A 20,521-nucleotide genomic window follows, 5' to 3' on the forward strand; every position below is an offset into this window, starting at 1 on the left:
TTTTTAAAATTTATTTAACTAGGCAAGTCAGTTAAGAACAAATTCTTATTTTCAATGGCAGCCTAGGAACAGTGGGTTAACTGCCTGGTCAGAATGACAGATTTGTACCTTGTCAGCTCGGGGATTTGAACTTTGCAACCTTTCGGTTACTAGTCCAACACTCTAACCACTAGGCTACCCTGCCGCCCCGTTGCTGCCACCTTAGCAACAACGTAGCCGGAAATACTTCTGCATAAGTTAGAATAAATTAAATAATAAATCATTAATAAAATATTGTCATAATATATGCGCAAACTGTTTCAACCGGGAAGCATGGGACAGGCTTTACCTTCCAGAAGAGGCTGGTGGGAGGAGCTATGAGGATGGGCTTATTGTAATGGATGGAATGGAATAAATGGACACAGACAAACAAGTGGTTTCCATATGATTGAAACCATTCCATTAATTCCTTTCCAGCCACTACCTCCTATAGCTCCAACTCCCCAGCCTCCTCTGTTACCTACCTATTCCTAACAATTATCCTAAACTTTAAAATGTTAAAGTTGTGAGGGTGAAATAGTGAAATTATTAATTAATTATCTACCAGGAAGTGTTCTGAGTAAACGCACCACAAAAACAAGACAATTATGCAAAAATGTAGAATTGGGAACATTATTTTATTCACCATTTTAGTACAACATCTGAGCATATTACATGGACATGTTATCCATGATACGCCTCATGCTCATGAACCTCATGCTGCCGCTCATGCCTCCCATTCCCATGCCCATCTGACTGAAGTTCCTGTACTCTCCAGGCTTCATGTACATCTGCCTGCCTCTGTAGTGGGGCTGCTCGTACATCAGCCAGTGGCCGTCCATCACGTTGCAGGACTGGCAGTCTGACATGCGGTAACGGACCTGGATGGAGTCACAGTCGTCCGTCATCTCGTGCATCTGACCTCCGAAGTTCTCCCTCTCGTAGATCCTCATCCTGAAGTTTCCTTTGTGCTGTCAGGAGCAAAGCAATGATTCAACGAGTCAGAATTATATATAAATGTGTAAAATACGAGAATACAACCATTAAAACGCACTACTGTAATGTACTGGCTATCACTACAGGCAGGGAGAGGCCAGCAGGGCCTCTTAGGGGGGCAATGGGCCTCTTGTGGAATGGGGAAATAAAGCATCATTGTTAACTCCCACTATTGAGTGGCGTCCGCTCTCTCCACCTACCATGGGGATCATGCGGCAGGACCTGATGCAGTCATTCATTCCCATTCCCATGCGCTGGTAGTCAGGGTACTCGCCCCTCCTCATGAAGTACTGGTTTCCCATGTAGTTGTTGTGATCGTAGACCATGAAGCAACCGCTGTCAACCCTGCAGGAGTGACACCTGCTCAGGAAGGAGGACATGTCAGCGCAGTCCTGGCTGGTCTCATAGGAACGACCCTGGAAGTTCCTGTCCTCGTAGAAGGTGATCTGTAAGCACAAAAGTAATATATACTATATTATGGAAAAATGTATAAAAATATATATGAATTTGCAGATACAAGTTGCTTTATAACTAGAATTGCTACATGCTCCTAAAATGCCAGCTCCCAAATGCTAGATTATTATAGGTGATGCTAAATAATCGGTTAACAATTAAAACAAAAAAAACTGTAAGGAAGTTGAAAAGAACCTTCACTTAAAAGTGAACTATCAGTTAAAAATTGTGATTCACTTAACCAGCCACTATACTGGTGAATTAAAGCAGTGTGTGGGATGAAACATTCACTTAACCAGCCACTATACTGGTGAATTAAAGCAGTGTGTGGGATGAAACATTCACTTAACCAGCCACTATACTGGTGAATTAAAGCAGTGTGTGGGATGAAACATTCACTTAACCAGCCACTATACTGGTGAATTAAAGCAGTGTGTGGGATGAAACATTCACTTAACCAGCCACTATACTGGTGAATTAAAGCAGTGTGTGGGATGAAACATTCACTTAACCAGCCACTATACTGGTGAATTAAAACACTTAGTGTGTGGGATGAAACATTCACTTACTTTGCCCATCATGATTGCGGTTGTTCCTGAGAGCTGTGCTGCTGCTACACTGAGGTCCTGCCTGTTTTAGCCTTTACCTTTATACCTGACTATAGCCAAAGGATCTGTGGCATCCCATTGTGTAAAGCCCTGACCTAGCAACATGATATAGAGGCCTGCAGAGTGCTAGAAGACTTTAGAATGGGTTGTTCCATTGAGAATCAATACAAATGATCTTTTTGAAGAAGTATACAATAGTCTCTTTGACATGTTTCAAACCACACTAGGTACTATTCACTGTACAGTAAAAGGTCTCTTTTGGTTTAGTTTGTTTTAATGTGATGATTACACCATCAGTCTATAGAAACAGCAACTATTTTGGTTTCACGTTTGGCAACTGTCTATATAGGTTTAATAATATGTTAAGAAGTAGGTGTACCTTGTCTGCAGGTATCAAGTAAAGGTTTATCCAGATTGTTACTCTTTTGGCAGTTCAGTGAGTCCACATCAGCAGTACTTCATTAGTGGCAATAAATAGTAAGCTGTCATTTCAAACATTACCATGGCAACACACTGACACACATTATTACTATGAGAGGCCATCATTCATCCTGGCCATGATTATTCACTGTCTGACCTTCTGCCCCTAGCAAACACCAGGTACACACACATATATACACACACACACACACACACACACACATACACACACACACACACACACACACACACACACACACACACACACACACACACACACACACGCTTACCAGCATTTCACTATATTCACAATAACATCTGCTAATGTGACCAATACAATTTGATTTGATTTGATTTATTGTATTCTACTTAGACATTTACTGTCATTATTGAAAGAGATTGTGATATCTCACATCTCAAAATAGGGCTACTTAATGTTAGATCCCTCACTTCCAAGGCAGTTATAGTCAATGAACTAATCACTGATCATAATCTTGATGTGATTGGCCTGACTGGTTACACTAGTGACCATATCCCCCGTGCATCCAGCAAAAGTGAAGGTGTTGCTAACATTTACGATAGCAAACGTCGATTTACAACAACAAAAAACGACTGAGCTTTCATCTTTTGAGCTTCTACAGTAGTCATGAAATCTATGCACCCTACTCAATCACTTTTTATTGCTACTATTTACAGGCCTCCTGGGCCATATACAGCGTTCCTCACTGAGTTCCCTGAATTCCTATCGGACCTTGTAGTCATGGCAGAAAATATTCAGATTTTTGGCAAATTTAATATTCACATGGAAAAGTCCACAGACCCACTCCAAAAGGCTTTCGGAGCCATCATTGACTCAGTGGGTTTTGTCCAACATGTCTCTGGACCTAGTCACTGTCACAGTCATACTCTGGACCTAGTTTTGTCCCGTGGAATAAATGTTCTGGATCTTAATATTTTTCCTCATTCCTGGACTATCGGACCAACATTTTATTATGTTTGCAATCGCAACAAATAATCTGCTCAGACCCCAACCAAGGATCATCGAAAGCCATGCTATAAATTCTCAGGCAACCCAAAGATTCCTAGACGCCCTTCCAGATTCCTTCCACCTACTCAAGGACGCCAGAGTACAAAAATCAGTTAACGTCAGAGTACAAAAATCAGTTAACCATCTAACCTTAGATGCAGATGCAGTCGCACCCCTAAAAACAAAAAACACTTGTCATAAGATACTAGCTCCCTGGTATACAGAAAATACCCGACCTCTGAAGCAAGCTTCCAGAAAATTAGAACGGAAATGTCGCTACACTAAACTGGAAGTCTTCCGACTAGCTTGGAAAGACAGTACCGTGCAGTATCGAAGAGCCCTGACTGCTGCTCGATCATCCTATTTTTACAACTTAATTGAGGAAAATAAGAACAAATCTCAAATTTATTTTTGATACTGTCGCAAAGATCATTAAAAAGCTGTTATGCAGGTGAGTGAGGACCCAAAAGCGGTTTAACAGAAACAGAGTCTTTTAATGTCCAAACACAGGGAAGACATAAATCCTCTTCAGATGTATCGGTTGACAAAATAGACAACCCGCAGTGAGGGCGACAAATAAATCATAAAGTCCTCTGATCTTTACAGGAGAGTCCCCTTCTAGCAGCAGAGGAGAATAGCAGGGTTAGCGGCAACAGACTGCTGGTCTCTACGGGTAGGCGCGGGTTGTAGAGGACAGAGGTACCTGATCACACGTAGCATCTGATGAAGAGGCAGATTACGACAGGACGGGACAAGGGTGAAGCAAACGAGAATCTGACAAAGACAGAAGCAGAAACAGAGAGAGAAATAGAGACCTAATCAGAGGGAAAAAAGGGAACAGGTGGGAGAGAGTAAACGAGGTAGTTAGAGGAGATGAGGAACAGCTGGGGGAAGGAAAGGGAGAGAAGGTAACCTAATACGACCAGCAGGGGGGAAACGAAGTGAAGAGAAAGAACAGGAACAAGACATAACATGACAATACATGACAGTACCCCCCCACTCACCGAGCGCCTCCTGGCGCACTCGAGGAGGAAACCTGGCGGCAACGGAGGAAATCATCGATCAGCGAACGGTCCAGCACGTCCCGAGATGGAACCCAACTCCTTTCCTCAGGACCGTACCCCTCCCAATCCACTAGGTACTGATGACCATGGCCCCAAGGATGCATGTCCAAAATCTTACGGACCCTGTAGATAGGTGCGCCCTCGACAAGGATGGGGGGGGGAGGACGAACGGGGGCGCGAAGAAAGGGCTTAACACAGGAGACATGGAAGAACGGGTGGACGCGACGAAGATGTCGCGGAAGAAGAAGTCGCACTGCGACAGGATTAATGACCTGAGAAATACGGAACGGACCAATGAACCGCGGGGTCAACTTGCGAGAAGCTGTCTTAAGGGGAAGGTTTTGAGTGGAGAGCCATACTCTCTGGCCGCGACAATATCTAGGACTCTTAGTCCTACGCTTATTAGCGGCTCTCACAGTCTGCGCCCTATAACGGCAAAGTGCAGACCTGACCCTCTTCCAGGTGCGCTCACAACGTTGGACAAAAGCCTGAGCGGAGGGGACGCTGGACTCGGCGAGCTGGGACGAGAACAGAGGAGGCTGGTACCCGAGGCTACTCTGAAAAGGAGATAGCCCGGTCGCAGACGAAGGAAGCGAGTTGTGAGCGTATTCTGCCCAGGGGAGCTGTTCTGCCCAAGACGCAGGGTTAAGAAAAGAAAGACTGCGTAAGATGCGACCAATAGTCTGATTGGCCCGTTCTGCTTGACTGTTAGACTGGGGGTGAAAACCGGAAGAGAGACTGACGGAAGCCCCAATCAAACGGCAAAACTCCCTCCAAAATTGAGACGTGAATTGCGGACCCCTGTCCGAAACGGCGTCTGACGGAAGGCCATGAATTCTGAAAACATTCTCAATGATGATTTGTGCCGTCTCTTTAGCAGAAGGAAGCTTAGCGAGGGAATAAAATGAGCCGCCTTAGAGAACCTATCGACAACCGTTAGAATAACAGTCTTCCCCGCTGACGAAGGCAGTCCGGTAATAAAGTCTAAGGCGATGTGAGACCACGGTCGAGAGGGAATGGAAAGCGGTCTGAGACGGCCGGCAGGAGGGGAGTTACCGGACTTAGTCTGCGCGCAGTCCGAACAAGCAGCCACGAAACGACGCATGTCACGCTCCTGAGTGGGCCACCAAAAACGCTGGCGAATAGAAGCAAGCGTACCCCGAACGCCGGGGTGGCCGGCTAACTTGGCAGAGTGAGCCCACTGAAGAACGGCCAGACGAGTAGGAACGGGAACGAAAAGAAGGTTCCTAGGACAAGCGCGGCGACGGAGTGTGAGTGAGTGCTTGCTTTACCTGCCTCTCAATTCCCCAGACAGTCAACCCGACAACACGCCCCTCAGGGAGAATCCCTCGGGGTCGGTGGAGGCTACTGAAGAACTGAAGAGACGGGATAAAGCATCAGGCTTGGTGTTCTTAGAGCCCGGACGATAAGAAATAACGAACTCGAAACGAGCGAAAAACAGCGCCCAACGAGCCTGACGCGCATTAAGTCGTTTGGCAGAACGGATGTACTCAAAGTTCCTATGGTCAGTCCAAACGACAAAAGGAACGGTCGCCCCCTCCAACCACTGTCGCCATTCGCCTAGGGCTAAGCGGATGGCGAGCAGTTCGTGGTTTCCCACATCATAGTTACGTTCCGACGGCGACAGGCGATGAGTAAAATACGCGCAAGGGTGGACCTTGTCGTCAGAATGGGAGCGCTGGGAAAGAATGGCTCCCACGCCCACCTCTGACGCGTCAACCTCGACAATGAACTGTCTAGAGACGTCAGGTGTAACAAGGATAGGTGCGGATGTAAAACGCTTCTTGAGGAGATCAAAAGCTCCCTGGGCAGAAACGGACCACTTAAAGCACGTCTTGACAGAAGTAAGGGCTGTGAGAGGAGCTGCCACCTGACCGAAATTACGGATGAAACGACGATAGAAATTCGCGAAGCCGAGAAAGCGCTGCAGCTCGACACGTGACTTAGGGACGGGCCAATCGCTGACAGCTTGGACCTTAGCGGGATCCATCTTAATGCCTTCAGCGGAAATAACAGAACCGAGAAATGTGACAGAGGAGGCATGAAAAGAGCACTTCTCAGCCTTCACATAAAGACAATTCTCTAAAAGGCGCTGGAGGATATGTCGAACGTGCTGAACATGAATCTGGAGTGACGGTGAAAAAATCAGGATATCGTCAAGGTAAACGAAAACAAAGATGTTCAGCATGTCTCTCAGTACATCATTCACTAATGCCTGAAAGACAGCTGGAGCGTTAGCGAGGCCGAACGGCAGAACCCGGTATTCAAAGTGCCCTAACGGAGTGTTAAACGCCGTTTTCCACTCGTCCCCCTCCCTGATGCGCACGAGATGGTAAGCGTTACGAAGGTCCAACTTAGTGAAAAACCTGGCTCCCTGCAGGATCTCGAAGGCTGAAGACATAAGGGGAAGCGGATAACGATTCTTAACCGTTATGTCATTCAGCCCTCGATAATCCACGCAGGGGCGCAGGGTCCCGTCCTTTTTCTTAACAAAAAAAAAACCCGCTCCGGCGGGAGAGGAGGAAGGGACTACGGTACCGGCGTCGAGAGCTACAGACAAATCATCTTCGCGAGCCTTACGTTCGGGAGCCGACAGAGAGTATAGTCTACCCCCGGGGGAGTGGTTCCCGGAAGGAGATCAATACTACAATCATACGACCGGTGCGGAGGAAGGAGGTGGCCCTGGACCGACTGAACACCGTGCGCAGATCGTGATATTCCTCCGGCACCCTGTCAAATCACCAGGCTCCTCCTGTGAAGAAGAGACAGAGGAAACAGGAGGGATAGCAGACATTAAACACTTCACATGACAAGAGACGTTCCAGGAGAGGATAGAATTACTAGACCAATTAATAGAAGGATTATGACACACTAGCCAGGGATGGCCCAAAACAACAGGTGTAAAAGGTGAACGAAAAATTAAAAAAGAAATGGTTTCGCTATGATTACCAGAGACAGTGAGGGTTAAAGGTAGCGTTTCACGCTGAATCCTGGGGAGAGGACTACCATCCAAGGCGAACAAGGCCGTGGGCTCCCCTAACTGTCTGAGAGGAATGTCATGTTCCCGAGCCCAGGCTTCGTCCATAAAACAGCCCTCCGCCCCAGAGTCTATCAAGGCACTGCAGGAAGCTGCCGAACCGGTCCAGCGTAGATGGACCGACAAGGTAGTACAGGATCTTGAAGGAGAGACCTGAGTAGTAGCGCTCACCAGTAGCCCTCCACTTACTGATGAGCTCTGGCTTTTACTGGACATGAAATGACAAAATGACCAGCGGAACCGCAATAGAGACAAAGGCGGTTGGTGATTCTCCGTTCCCTCTCCTTAGTCGAGATGCGAATACCCCCCAGCTGCATAGGCTCAGCACCTGAGCCAGTGGAGGAAGATGGTAGTGATGCGGAGAGGGGGGCAACGGATAACGCGAGCTCCCTTCCACGAGCTCGGTGACGAAGATCAACCCGTCGTTCTATGCGAATAGCGAGTTCAATCAAGGAATCCATGCTGGAAGGAACCTCCCGGGAGAGAATCTCATCCTTTACCTCCGCGCGGAGACCCTCCAGAAAACGAGCGAGCAAAGCCGGCTCGTTCCAGTCACTGGAGGCAGCAAGAGTGCGAAACTCTATAGAGTAATCAGTTATGGATCGATTACCTTGACATAGGGAAGACAGGGCCCTGGAAGCTTCTTCCCCAAAAACAGAACGATCAAAAACCCGTATCATCTCTCCTGGGCTGGAGAGAAAACACAATATCACACTGGGTGAGGAACGAGCGGCATTCAGTGGGCTCCCCAGAGTAACACGGCGGGTTATTAATTCTGGGCTCCGGAGACTCGGAAGCCCTGGAAGTAGCCGGTGGATCGAGGCGGAGATGGTGAATATGTTTCGAGAGGTCGGAGACATGGGCGGCCAGGGTCTCAACGGCATGTCGAGCAGCAGACAATTCCTGCTCGTGTCTGCCTAGCATCGCTCCCTGGATCTCGACGGCTGAGTGGAGAGGATCCGAAGTCGCTGGGTCCATTCTTGGTCAGATTCTTCTGTTATGCAGGTGAGTGAGGACCCAAAAGCGGTTTAACAGAAACAGAGTCTTTTAATGTCCAAACACAGGGAAGACATAAATCCTCTTCAGATGTATCGGTTGACAAAATAGACAACCCGCAGAGAGGGCGACAAATAAATCATAAAGTCCTCTGATCTTTACAGGAGAGTCCCCTTCTAGCAGCAGAGGAGAATAGCAGGGTTAGCGGCAACAGACTGCTGGTCTCTCCGGGTAGGCGCGGGTTGTAGAGGACAGAGGTACCTGATCACACGTAGCATCTGATGAAGAGGCAGATTACGACAGGACGGGACAAGGGTGAAGCAAACGAGAATCTGACAAAGACAGAAGCAGAAACAGAGAGAGAAATAGAGACCTAATCAGAGGGAAAAAAGGGAACAGGTGGGAGAGAGTAAACGAGGTAGTTAGAGGAGATGAGGAACAGCTGGGGGAAGGAAAGGGAGAGAAGGTAACCTAATACGACCAGCAGGGGGAAACGAAGTGAAGAGAAAGAACAGGAACAAGACATAACATGACAATACATGACATACTGTGTCATTGACTTGTTTATTGTATTATTGGCTTGTTTATTGTTTATTCCATGTGTAACTCTGTGTTGTTGTCTGTTTCACATTGCTTTGCTTTATCTTGGCCAGGTCCCAGTTGCAAATGAGAACTTGTTCTCAACTAGCCTACCTGTTTAAATAAAGGTGAAATAAAAAATACAAATAAAAAATAAGACAGGAGAAATACTCCAGATATAACAGACTGACACTAGCCCCCCGACAGATAAACTATTGCAGCATAAATACTGGAGGCTGAGACAGGAGGGGTTTGGAGACACTGTGGCCCTGTCCAACGATACCCCCGGACAGGGCCAAACAGGCAGGATGTAACCCCACCCACTTTGCCAAAGCACAGCCCCCACACCACTAGAGGGATATCTTCAACCACCAACTTACTATCCTGAGACAAGGCAGAGTATAGCCCACGAAGATTTCCCCCACGGCACGAACGCAAGGGGGGGAGGCACCAACCCAGACAGGAAGATCACATCAGTGACTCAACCCACTCATGTGGCACACCCCTCCTAGGGACGGCATGGAAGAGCACCAGCAAGCCAGTGACTCAGTTGCTCCAGTGCCTTTCCATTCATCTTCACACTCCTGGGCCAGACTACACTCAATCATAGGACCTACTGAAGAGATGAGTCTTCAATAAAGACTTAAAGGTCGAGACCGAGTCTGTGTCTCTCACATGGATAGGCAGACCATTCCATAAGAACGGAGCTCTATAGGAGAAAGCCCTGCCTGCAGCTGTTTGCTTAGATGTTCTAAGGACAGTAAGTAGGCCTGCGTCTTGTGACCGTAGTGTATGTGTAGGTATGATCGGAAAGATAGGTAGGAGCAAGCCGATGTAATGCTTTGTAGTAGAAACCTTGACATCAGCACTAGCCTTAACAGGAAGTCAGTGTAGAGAGGCTAGCACTGGAGTAATATAATCACATTGTTCTAGTCAAGATCTAGTCAAGATTGTAGCAGCTGTGTTTAGCACCAACTAAAGATTATTTTGTGCTTTATCCGGGTAGCCGGAAAGTAGAGCATTGTCACTAGAAGTGACAAAAGCATGGATTCATTTTTCTGCATCATTTTTGGACAGAAGGTTTCTGATTTTTGCAATGTTACATAGATGGAAAAAAGCTGTCCTTGAAACAGTCTTGATATGTTCATCAAAAGAGAGATCAGGGTCCAGAGTAACGCAGAGGTCCTTCACAGTTTTATTTGAGACGACTGTACAACCATCAAGATGAATTGTCAGATTCGACAGAAGATCTCTTTGTTTCTTGGGACCTAGAACTAGTACCTCTGTTTTGAGTTAAGCATTTGACAATTTGTCAAAATCCACTTCCTTATGTCTGCAACACAGGCTTCCAGTGAGGGCACCATGTTTCATTGAAATGCACAGCTGTGTGTCATCCGCATAGCAGTGAAAGTTAACATTATGTTTCCGAATAACCTCACCAAGAGGTAAAATATATCTTCAAGACAATAGTGGTCCTAAAACGGAAACTTGAGAAACACCAAAATTTACAGTTGATTTGTCAGAGGACATCTACAGAGACAAACTGATATCTCTCCGACAGATAACTTGTCCATGTAGACCAAGTTGGGTTTCCAATCTCTCCAAAAGAATGTGGTGATTGATGGTATTAAAAGCAGCACTAAGGTCAAGGAGCACGAGGACAGATGCAGAGCCCTGGTCTGACGCCATTAAAAGGTCATTTACCACCTTCACAAGTTCAGTCTCAGTGCTATGATGGGGTCTAAAACCAGACTGAAGCATTTCATTGTTTGTCTTCAGGAAGGCAGTGAGTTGCTGCGCAACAGCTTTTTCCAAAATTTTTGAGAGGAATGAGAGATTCGATATTGGTCGATAGTTTTTTTATATTTTCTGGGTCAAGGTTTGGCTTTTTCAAGAGAGGCTTTATTACTGCCACTTTTAGTGAGTTTGGTACACATCCGGTGGATAGAGAGCCATTTATCATGTTCAACATAGGAGGGACAAGCACAGCAAGCAGCTCTTTCAGTAGTTTAGTTGGAATAGGGTCCAGTAATGCAGATTGAAAGTTTAGAGATACTGGTGTGCAGAAAAGCAGAAAAGTAAACAAAATAAAAACAGTATGGGGATGAGGTAGGTAGATTGGGTGGGCTATTTACAGATGGACTATTTACAGCTGCAGCGATCGGTTAGCTGCTCAGATAGTTGATGTTCAAAGTTGATGAGGAAAATAACAGTCTCCAACTTTTTGCAATTCGTTCCAGTCACTGGCAGCAGAGAACTGGAAGGAAAGGCGGCCAAATGAGGTGTTGGCTTTGGGGATGATAAGTGAAATATACCTTCTGGAACGTGTGCTACGGGTGGGTGTTGTTATCGTGACCAGTTAACTGAGATAAGGTGGAGCTTTACTTAGCATAGACTTGTAGATGACCTGGAACCAGTGGTTCTGGCGACGAATATGTAGCGAGGGCCAGCCGACTAGAGCATACAGGTCGCAGTGGTGGGTAGAATATGGGGCTTTGGTGACAAAAACGGATGGCACTGTGATAGACTGCATGCAGTTTGCTGAGTAGAGTGTTGGAAGCTATTTTGTAGATGACGTCGCCGAAGTCGAGGATCGGTAGGATAGTCAGTTTTACGAGGGTAAGTTTGGCGACGTGAGTGAAGGAGGCTTTGTTGCGAAATAGAAAGCCGATTCTAGATTTGATTTTGGATGAGTCTGGAAAATGAGTCTGGAAGGAGAGTTTACAGTCTAGCCAGACACCTAGGTATTTATAGTTGTCCACATATTCTAGGTCGGAACTGTCCAGGTTGGTGATGCTAGTCGGGCGGGTGCAGGCAGCAAACGGTTGAAAAGCATGCATTTGGTTTTACTAGCGTTTAAGAGCAGTTGGAGGCCACGGAAGGAGTGTTGTATGGCATTGAAGCTCGTTTGGAGGTTAGTTAGCACAGTGTCCAAGGAATGGCCCGAAGTATACAGAATGGTGTAGTCTGCATAGAGGTGGATCAGTGAATCTCCCGCAGCAAGAGTGACATCATTGATATTTACAGAGAAAATTGTCGGCCCGAGAATTGAACCCTGTGGCACCCCCATAGAGACTGCCAGAGGTCCGGACAACATGCCCTCCGATTTGACACACTGAACTCTGTCTGCAAAGTAATTGGTGAACCAGGCGAGGCAGTCATTAGAAAAACCAAGACTATTGAGTGTGCTGATAAGAATACGGTGATCGACAGAGTCGAAAGCCTTGGCCAGGTCGATGAAGACGGCTGCACAGTACTGTCTCTTATCGATGGCGGTTATGATATCGTTTAGTACCTTGAGCGTGGCTGAGGTGCACCCGTGACCGGCTCGGAAGCCGGATTGCACAGCGGAGAAAGTACGGTTGGATTCGAAATGGTCAGTGATCTGTTTATTAACTTGGCTTTCAAAGACTTTAGATAGGCAGAGCAGGATGGATATCGGTCTGTAACAGTTTGGGTCTAGGGTGTCACCCCCTTTGAAGAGGGGGATGACCACGGCAGCTTTTCAATCTTTAGGGATCTCGGATGATACGAAAGAGAGTTTGAACAGGTTGGTAATAGGGGTTGCAACAATGGCAGTGGATAATTTTAGAAAGAGAGGGTCCAGATTGTTTAGCCCAGCTGATTTGTATGGGTCCAGGTTTTGCAGCTCTTTCAGAACATCTGCTTTCTGGATTTGGGTGAAGGAGAAGCTGGGGAGGCTTGGGCAAGTAGCTGCGAGGGAGGCGGAGCTGTTGGCCGGGGTAGGAGTAGCCAGGAGGAAGGCATGGCCAGCCGTTGAGAAATGCTTATTGAAATTTTTGATTATCATGGATTTATCAGTGGTGACCGCGATACTTACCCTCAGTGCAGTGGGAAGCTGGGAGGAGGTGCTCTTGTTCTCCACGGAAATTACTTTTAAAGAATGACCAGGCATCCTCGACTGACGGGATGAGGTCAATATCCTTCCAGGACACCCGGGCCAGGTCGATTAGAAAGGCCTGCTCGCAGAAGTGTCCCAAAACTTCTTTGAGTTAGAGCTACATGATGCACATTTCTGCTTGAAAAAGCTAGCCTTTGCTTTCCTGACTGACTGCGTGTATTGGTTCCTGACTTCCCTGAACAGTTGTATATCGTGGGAACTATTGCAGTCCGCCACAGGATGTTTTTGTGCTGGTTAAGGGCAGTCAGGTCTGGAGTGAACCAAAGGCTATATCTGTTCTTAGTTCTGCATTTTCTGAACGGGGCATGCTTATCTACGATGGTGATGAAATTACTTTTAAAGAATGACCAGGCATCCTCGACTGACGGGATGAGGTCAATATCCTTCCAGGATACCCGGGCCAGGTCGATTAGAAAGGCCTGCTCGCAGAAATGTTTTAGGTAGCGTTTGACAGAGATGAGGGGTGGTCGTTTGACCGCGGACCCATAGCGGATGCAGGCAATGAGGCAGTGATCGCTGAGATCCTGATTGAAAACAGCGGAGGTGTATTTGGAGGGCAAGTTGGTCAGGATAATGTGTATGAGGGTGCCCGTGTTTTTCGAATTTAGGGTTGTACCTGGTGGGTTTCTTGATGATTTGTGTGAGGTTGAGGGCATCTAGCTTAGATTGTCGAACTGCCAGGGTGTTAAGCATATCCCAGTTTAGGTCACCTAACAGAACGAACTCTGAAGCAAGATGGGGGGCGATCAATTCACAAATGGTGTCCAGGGCACAGTTGGGTGCTGAGGGGGTTGATAGCAGGCGGCAACAGTGAGAGACTTATTTCTGGAGAGGCTCATTTTTAAATTAGAAGTGTTTGGGTATAGACCTGGAAAGTATGACATAACTTTGCAGGCTATCTCTGCAGTAGATTGCAACCCCTCCCCCTTTGGCAGTTCTATATTGACGGAAAATGTTGTAGCTGGGTATGGAAATCTCACAATTGTTGGTGGCCTTCCTAAGCCAGGATTCAGACACAGCAAGGACATCAGGGTTGGCAGAGTGTGCTAACGCATTGAGTAAAACAAACTTAGGGAGGAGGCTTCTGATGTTGACATGCATGAAACCAAGGTTTGTTCGATCACAGAAGTCAACAAATGAGGGTGCCTGGGGACACGCAGGGCCTGGGTTTACCTCCACATCACCCGAGGAACAGAGGAGGAGTAGGATGAGGGTGCGCCTAAAGGCAAGCAAAACTGGTCGCCTAGAGCGTTGGGGACAAAGAATTAAAGGAGCAGATTTCTGGGTGTGGTAGAATAGATTCAGGGCATTATGTGCAGACAGGGGTATGGTGGGGTTCGGGTACAGCGGAGGTAAGCCCAGGCACTGAGTGATGATAAGAGAGGTTGTATCTCTGGATATGCTGGTTATAATGGGTGAGGTCACTTCATGTGTGGGAGGTGGGACAAAGAAGGTATCAGAGGTATAATGAGTGGAACTAGGGGCTCCATTGTAAACTAAAACAATGATAATTAACCTAAACAACAGTATAGAAGGCATATTGACATATGAGAGAGACATACATCGAGGCATAAATTAATCACAGGTGTTGATTTGGAGAGCTAACGAAGCTAACGAAGACAACAACGGATGAAACAACAACAGCTAATCAGATAAAACAACAACAGGTAAAATGGCGATGACTGGGCAGAGAGGGTCAGTTAACTACACATAGCGTCTGAGTTCGCGGCTGGGGCCGACAAATAAAAATAAATAAATAAATAAATAAACAGAATGGAGTACCGTGATTAATGGACAGTCCAGCAACATCAGCTATGTAGCCAAGTGATCATAGGGTCCAGGGGGCAGCAATAGAAGGAACAGGGAAGCCGCGGAGTAGTCGCTACCATGCTAGCACGTGGGCGACAAGGCATTTAAAGTTAGTAGCCCGGGGATAGTAGACGCGTCAGCTCCAACATCCGACGGAGGCCGGTTGAAGACACAGCGGATGGAGTATTTGTCAGCAGACCAGTCGTGGTTGTGCGGCGGGGCGCCGTGTTGACTAAGGATCCAAGCCAGATGGCGAGAGCTGTATTGTAGTTGTAGTAAGTCCGTTTTCTATCCGGGAGATGCGCCTGGCTCACGGTTAACTGGTGCTAGCTTCGGGGCAGGGGCATTGGCCACTATAGCCACTCGGTAGCAGCGGTGATCTGGTGCCAAGGTCCAGAGCTTACGGCAAGATTCTGGTGGAGTTGTGTGTTCTAGTCGTGTTTGGGTGGAGTCCGGGTGAACAACTGAGTAGGCCGGGAGTTGGGCCTCAGGGATAGCTTCGGTACTGGGTAACTCGGTGGGTGCTAGCTAGCTGTGAAGATCAGGAGAATGGTCCAGGGATTGGGGCAGGAATCCGGCGTTGTAGTGGAGAGACAGTCCGTTACTGGTAGGCTGGCGAGTATTATCCAAGCTAAAAAAGGGGCTGGTACCTGTGCAGAAGGTAAAGGCCACTAGCAGTGGCTAACAATGACTAAATAGCTTGTAGCTAATTAGCTGATTAGCTTCTGATGGCTAGGTGGTTCTTGCTATAAGGTTTAAAAATTAAAAATAATAGCGGTTCCGTATCACATTGGGTGAGGCAGGTTACCGGAAGGTATAATTGAACTAAAATAGAGAAGAGATTGAAATAAAATTGAAAAAATACAAAAGTACACAAGAGGACGAACAAAACACGTCTGCACTGCTACGCCATCTTGGAAACGATAATCTGGTCTTATCTGGTGTCCTGTGTGAATTTAAGTATGCTCTCTCTAATTCTCTTTCTTTCATTCTTTCTTTCTTCTTTCTCTCTTTTTCGGTTGACCTGAGGTCTAGGACCATGCCTCAGGACTATCTGACCTGAGGACTCCTTGCTGCCCCCAGTCTACCTGATTGTGCTGCTGCTCCAGTTTTAACTGTTCTGCCTGTGGCTATGGAACCCTGACCTGTTCATTGGATGTGCTACCTTGTCCCAAACCTGCAGTTTTCAACTCTCTAGAGACAGTAGGAGTGGTAGAGATACTCTGAATGATCGGCTATGAAAAGCCAACTGACAATTACTCCTGAGGTGCTGACCTTTTGCACCCTCTACAACATTTGAACATCTTGGCCATGTTCTGTTATAATCTCTACCCGGCATAGCCAGAAGAGGACTGGCCACCCCTCATAGCCTGGTTCCTCTCTAGGTTTCTTCCTGGGTTCCGGCCTTTCTAGGGAGTTTTTCCTAGCCACCGTGGTTCTACACCTTCATTGCTTGTTGTTTGGGGTTTTAGGCTGGGTTTCTGTACAGCACTTTGTGACATCAGCTGATGTAAGAATTACTTTATAAATACATTGGATTGATTGATTGATTGACTGACTTTGTGTTCGTATTCTTACCTTTCATTATTTATTCTTGTTGTTGCATTGTCGAGAAGAAACCTGCAAGTAAGCATTTAATTGGACGATGTATACCATGCCACACACACACACGCACACACGCACACACTCACACATACAAGAGTAGCAGGAGGATTACCCAGAGGTAACTGTGCCCGAGATAATCAGCGAATCAGCTCTCTGCGTTCAGCGTTATTGCACAGCACTGCTGGGACCTCCAAAGGATTTCACGTTAGCCTTCAATTTAATTAGAATGTGTTGATTTGTCACACTTGGAATGTGTATCCCTTCTCGGAGCAATCCGACCGGAAACTCAACTGTTTTCTTTTAATTCATTTTAAGAATGAATTATTCACTGTGGGAACCAAAGGAATATGACATTCTAGCGAATCAGGGGTGTAGTCAGAGTGACACTTGAACCTGCTCAGGACAGAACTTGCAAAGATACAGTCTATATCCTGCATGACCTGAGAACATGTTAGAGATATGAAAGTATTGATATTTTTGTGGGTATGTCGCTCATGATGCAGACAGTCCTGTATGGATACTGTATAGAGAAATAAAGAATAAAAATGTCAAAAAGTAAATCTCTGTTTCAGTATACTGGATGTGTTATTTCCAGCCAGTTTTACCAGTGAGATGCGTAGTATGTTCAGTGGTGTGTATTCATGGATGCCAAGGAAAGCCAGGCTTCCCCCCAAAAATGACCAAAAACAAACAAACAAAAATAGATATAAAGTAATCGGTGTTTCATAATTTTCCGTCAATTTGCAAAAGGCTGAATGTTTCTCACCGGAGAAATAATGGAGATGCAAAACAGCGCCCCTCTGTCTCTCTACTTGTACGCCGTCTATCTGATGCTGTCTGGTCCAAACAAGTATGACATTGTTGCCGCCCATAGCATTGAATGGAATGCAAGGGAAGCCAGCAAGGATTTGGCATCCCTTGACAAAAAAAGACCGGTTCAGTCCACAAAACAAATTAGCAAATCTGCATTGAGCTAAACTGAACAAGCTCAACTGTGAATAGTCCTGGCGCACCAACAAAAAAGTGTAAAGGGAAGCCAGCTTGGATTTTGGTGTCACAAATCACATTGAGAGCATACGTCATTGACAAAAACAACTTGAATTGTTGCATTTCGTTGTGTTGTTGTCCTCCGGTGGCTAGCTAGCCAGCTACAATTGTCCCTTTCCTAAATTAGCCATGGGTGGAGATAGGGATTTTAACTTGTGGTTGTACTTAATTCTCTGTACTGGCCGATGATTATAACTGCTATTTTGATCCAACCATTAAGTCATACATTGTTGTGCCCCTGGCCTGACAAGATGTAAATTCAATATGTAGCTAAATGTAGAAGGCTAATGTTAACTAGCTAACGTCGTCCAAGAAAGGAAGTTAGTTTCTCTACAAGTATGGTGAGTCAACATATTTTTATACTTGCACGAATGCGCACACACACACACGCGGACACACACAGAAATGAAACCCATTTACATTCACATCCTATTTAGCTTACGTTGATTGGACTAAATTGTTTTTGGTATCTTTTAGTTGTCACTGTATTAGACTAAGCAGAGGTGATTCGATGTTGAAGTTGAAATGGTGCTGGAATTAGTGGAGGCAGTTCCTGTTTTCTTTGCGTCTTGAGGTAACTCTCTGTGGTTCTAAATCAATAGTTGTTTTGCGGCCTGAAAATTTTGGAAATATTAACTTGCTTGACCATGCTGTAGGACATGCAATATATTTTTTATTTTTTTAACCTTTATTTAACTAGGCAAGTCAGTTAAGAACAAATTCTTATTTTCAATAACGGCCTAGGAACAGTGGATTAACTGCCTGTTCAGGGGCAGAACAACAGATTTGTACCTTGTCAGCTCAGGGGTTTGAACTTGGATTAACTGCCTGTTCAGGGGCAGAACGACAGATTATAACCACCGTTATAACCACTAGGCTACCCTGCTTTGTGGACTGAACCGGACAGAGGTTGCTCTCCAGTTTGTGATGAAACAAATGTGTGGTTGAATTTATTCTGTTCCTGTGTTTTATTTTGCCAGCATTTAGATCAAGGTCGCAAGGCATATGAACTACCAGGTTATAGACAAAACAACCAATTATCACAACACATAGGTTGTAATATGTTTTTTAGTTTTTTTTACCCACGCAGTGCTACTGAGTGTGTCTGCTTCTTTAGCTACACAGCTGTGTGGTGACACAGCTCTGATAAAGAACAGAGAGGATCTCTTCTGATCACAGCTTCTTAACGATTCACATCACTCACACTGACACACCTGTCACACACACCAGACAGTTAGAAGACAGGGGAGGAGAAGGGGAAACAAGATATAGAGAAGAGGAAGAAGGTAAAGGAGACTAGGAGACTAGGAGAGAGAGGTACAGCATGCTGAGAGGAGAGTACGGGAGAGATTACACTAAAGAAGCAGAGAAGCAAAGAGAGATTAGCTTAGTCATACTGATGTATTGGTCTGAGACAGACTGCAATAGGACTCTCTATGGCCATGGCCCCTTGGTTTCACCTGGGGAGACCCTATAGGACATGCAGCTGTTCGAAGGAGCTGAAATGATGGCAGGATACGAGATTGCAAGAGCGCAAGATGGGTCAAACTGAACAGTAACTATGTAGTACTTGGTGAAATGGGGACTGCAGACTGAAACACTAGCAAACAGACAGCATGTCCTTGGAAGACTAGCATCTGTGTCTTTTTGGCCTACAGACCATCTATCTGACTGTGTCTTTTTGGTCTACCAACCATCTGACTTCTAACATCTATATTTTCACCTTAAAGAACAAGGAGTCATCTAAGCAGAGAGAAGAAAAGGATTTGCCCCTGACCTCGCAGGAAGTAATTAAAGTGAATTATGCCAGGCTCCTAGTTTTAATTTCAGCCTGGCACTTTGTCACTCTCTCCATCCCTCCATCCTTTCGTAAGAGGCAGAGCAGTAAATAAATAGACGGAGGGAGTAAATCTGTCGCTGGACGGAGAGAGTGACGTGAGTGAGAGTCCCAGAGTTTAATCCCCTGGGTGGGGAAATTACTGCGGTAAAGTCAAAGAGTCGGGCTTCTTACTGAGAGATATACAGTATGCACAGTATAGTGAAGATTGAAGGGGGAGAGGGAGAGAGAGAGAAAGGGAGAGTGGGGAGAGGGAGAGGAGGGGGAGAGAGAGAGAAAGAGGACAGAGAGAGAAAGTTGTGACGTATCCCCTAATATCTGTTTTTTTCTGCATCCCTGCTAACTCTCTCTCTCTCTATTTCTCTTGCTCCCTTCCTCTCTCTCTCTATCTCGATCTCCCTTTCTGATATTTGAGGCCTAAATACCTAAAGATAAATATTATTTGAGCCCAGATGAACACATAGCCAATATTGCATTGTCCCTCCTCATGATACCCCTCTCCTCCTGCTAACCATTTCCTCCTGCTAACCATGTCCTCCTGCTAACTCTCTCCTCCTGCTAACCCCCTCCTCCAGCTAACCCTGTCCTCCTGCTCACCCTCTCTTCCTGCTAACCGCCTCCTCCTGCTAACCTTCTATTCCTGCTAACCCTCTACTCCTGTTAAGCATCTCTTCCTGCTTACTTTTTCCTCCTGCCAATCCTCTCCTCCTGCCAACCCTGTCCTCCTCCTAACCCCTTCCTCCTGCATACACTCTCTTCCTGCTATCCTCTTCTTCCTGCTAACCCTTCTCTCATGCTAACCCTGTCTTCCTTCTAACCTTCTCTTCCTGCTCACCCTCTCCTCCTGCTAACCTTCTCTTCCTGCTCACCCTCTCCTCCTGCTAACCTTCTCTTCCTGCTCACCCTCTCCTCCTGCTAACCTTCTCTTCCTGCTCACCCTCTCCTCCTGCTAACCTTATATTCCTGCTAACACTCTCCTCCTGCTAACCCTTTCTTCAAGCTCACCATATCCTCCTGCTCACCATCTCTTCCTCCTAACCCTCTCTTCCTCCTAACCCTCTCTTCCTCCAAACCCTCTCTTC

At 46.3% G+C, this 20,521-nt stretch overlaps 1 protein-coding gene across 1 annotated transcript; it reads right to left on the reverse strand.

Moving 5' to 3' along the window:
- Positions 1–637: 637 nt before the first annotated feature.
- On the reverse strand, positions 638–2,140 carry LOC115122319 (gamma-crystallin M3-like). The gene is made up of 3 exons (XM_029651524.1): positions 2,037–2,140; positions 1,215–1,460; positions 638–989 (listed from the first exon to the last, which is right to left on the reverse strand). The coding sequence occupies exons 1-3, from the start codon at positions 2,046–2,048 to the stop codon at positions 690–692; spliced, it is 558 nt and encodes a 185-aa protein (XP_029507384.1). The 5' UTR covers positions 2,049–2,140; the 3' UTR covers positions 638–689.
- Positions 2,141–20,521: the final 18,381 nt, after the last annotated feature.

This window comes from Oncorhynchus nerka, linkage group LG3 (genome assembly GCF_034236695.1).
Source record: "Oncorhynchus nerka isolate Pitt River linkage group LG3, Oner_Uvic_2.0, whole genome shotgun sequence".
Classification (NCBI taxonomy): Eukaryota; Metazoa; Chordata; class Actinopteri; order Salmoniformes; family Salmonidae; genus Oncorhynchus; species Oncorhynchus nerka.

Bases quoted from the DNA above. Each gene is read 5' to 3' on its own strand.
- LOC115122319 (XM_029651524.1), bottom strand. The intron at 990-1,214 runs GTAGGTGGAGAG...TGCTCCTGACAG, and splicing joins CCTGCCGCATGATCCCCATG to CACAAAGGAAACTTCAGGAT.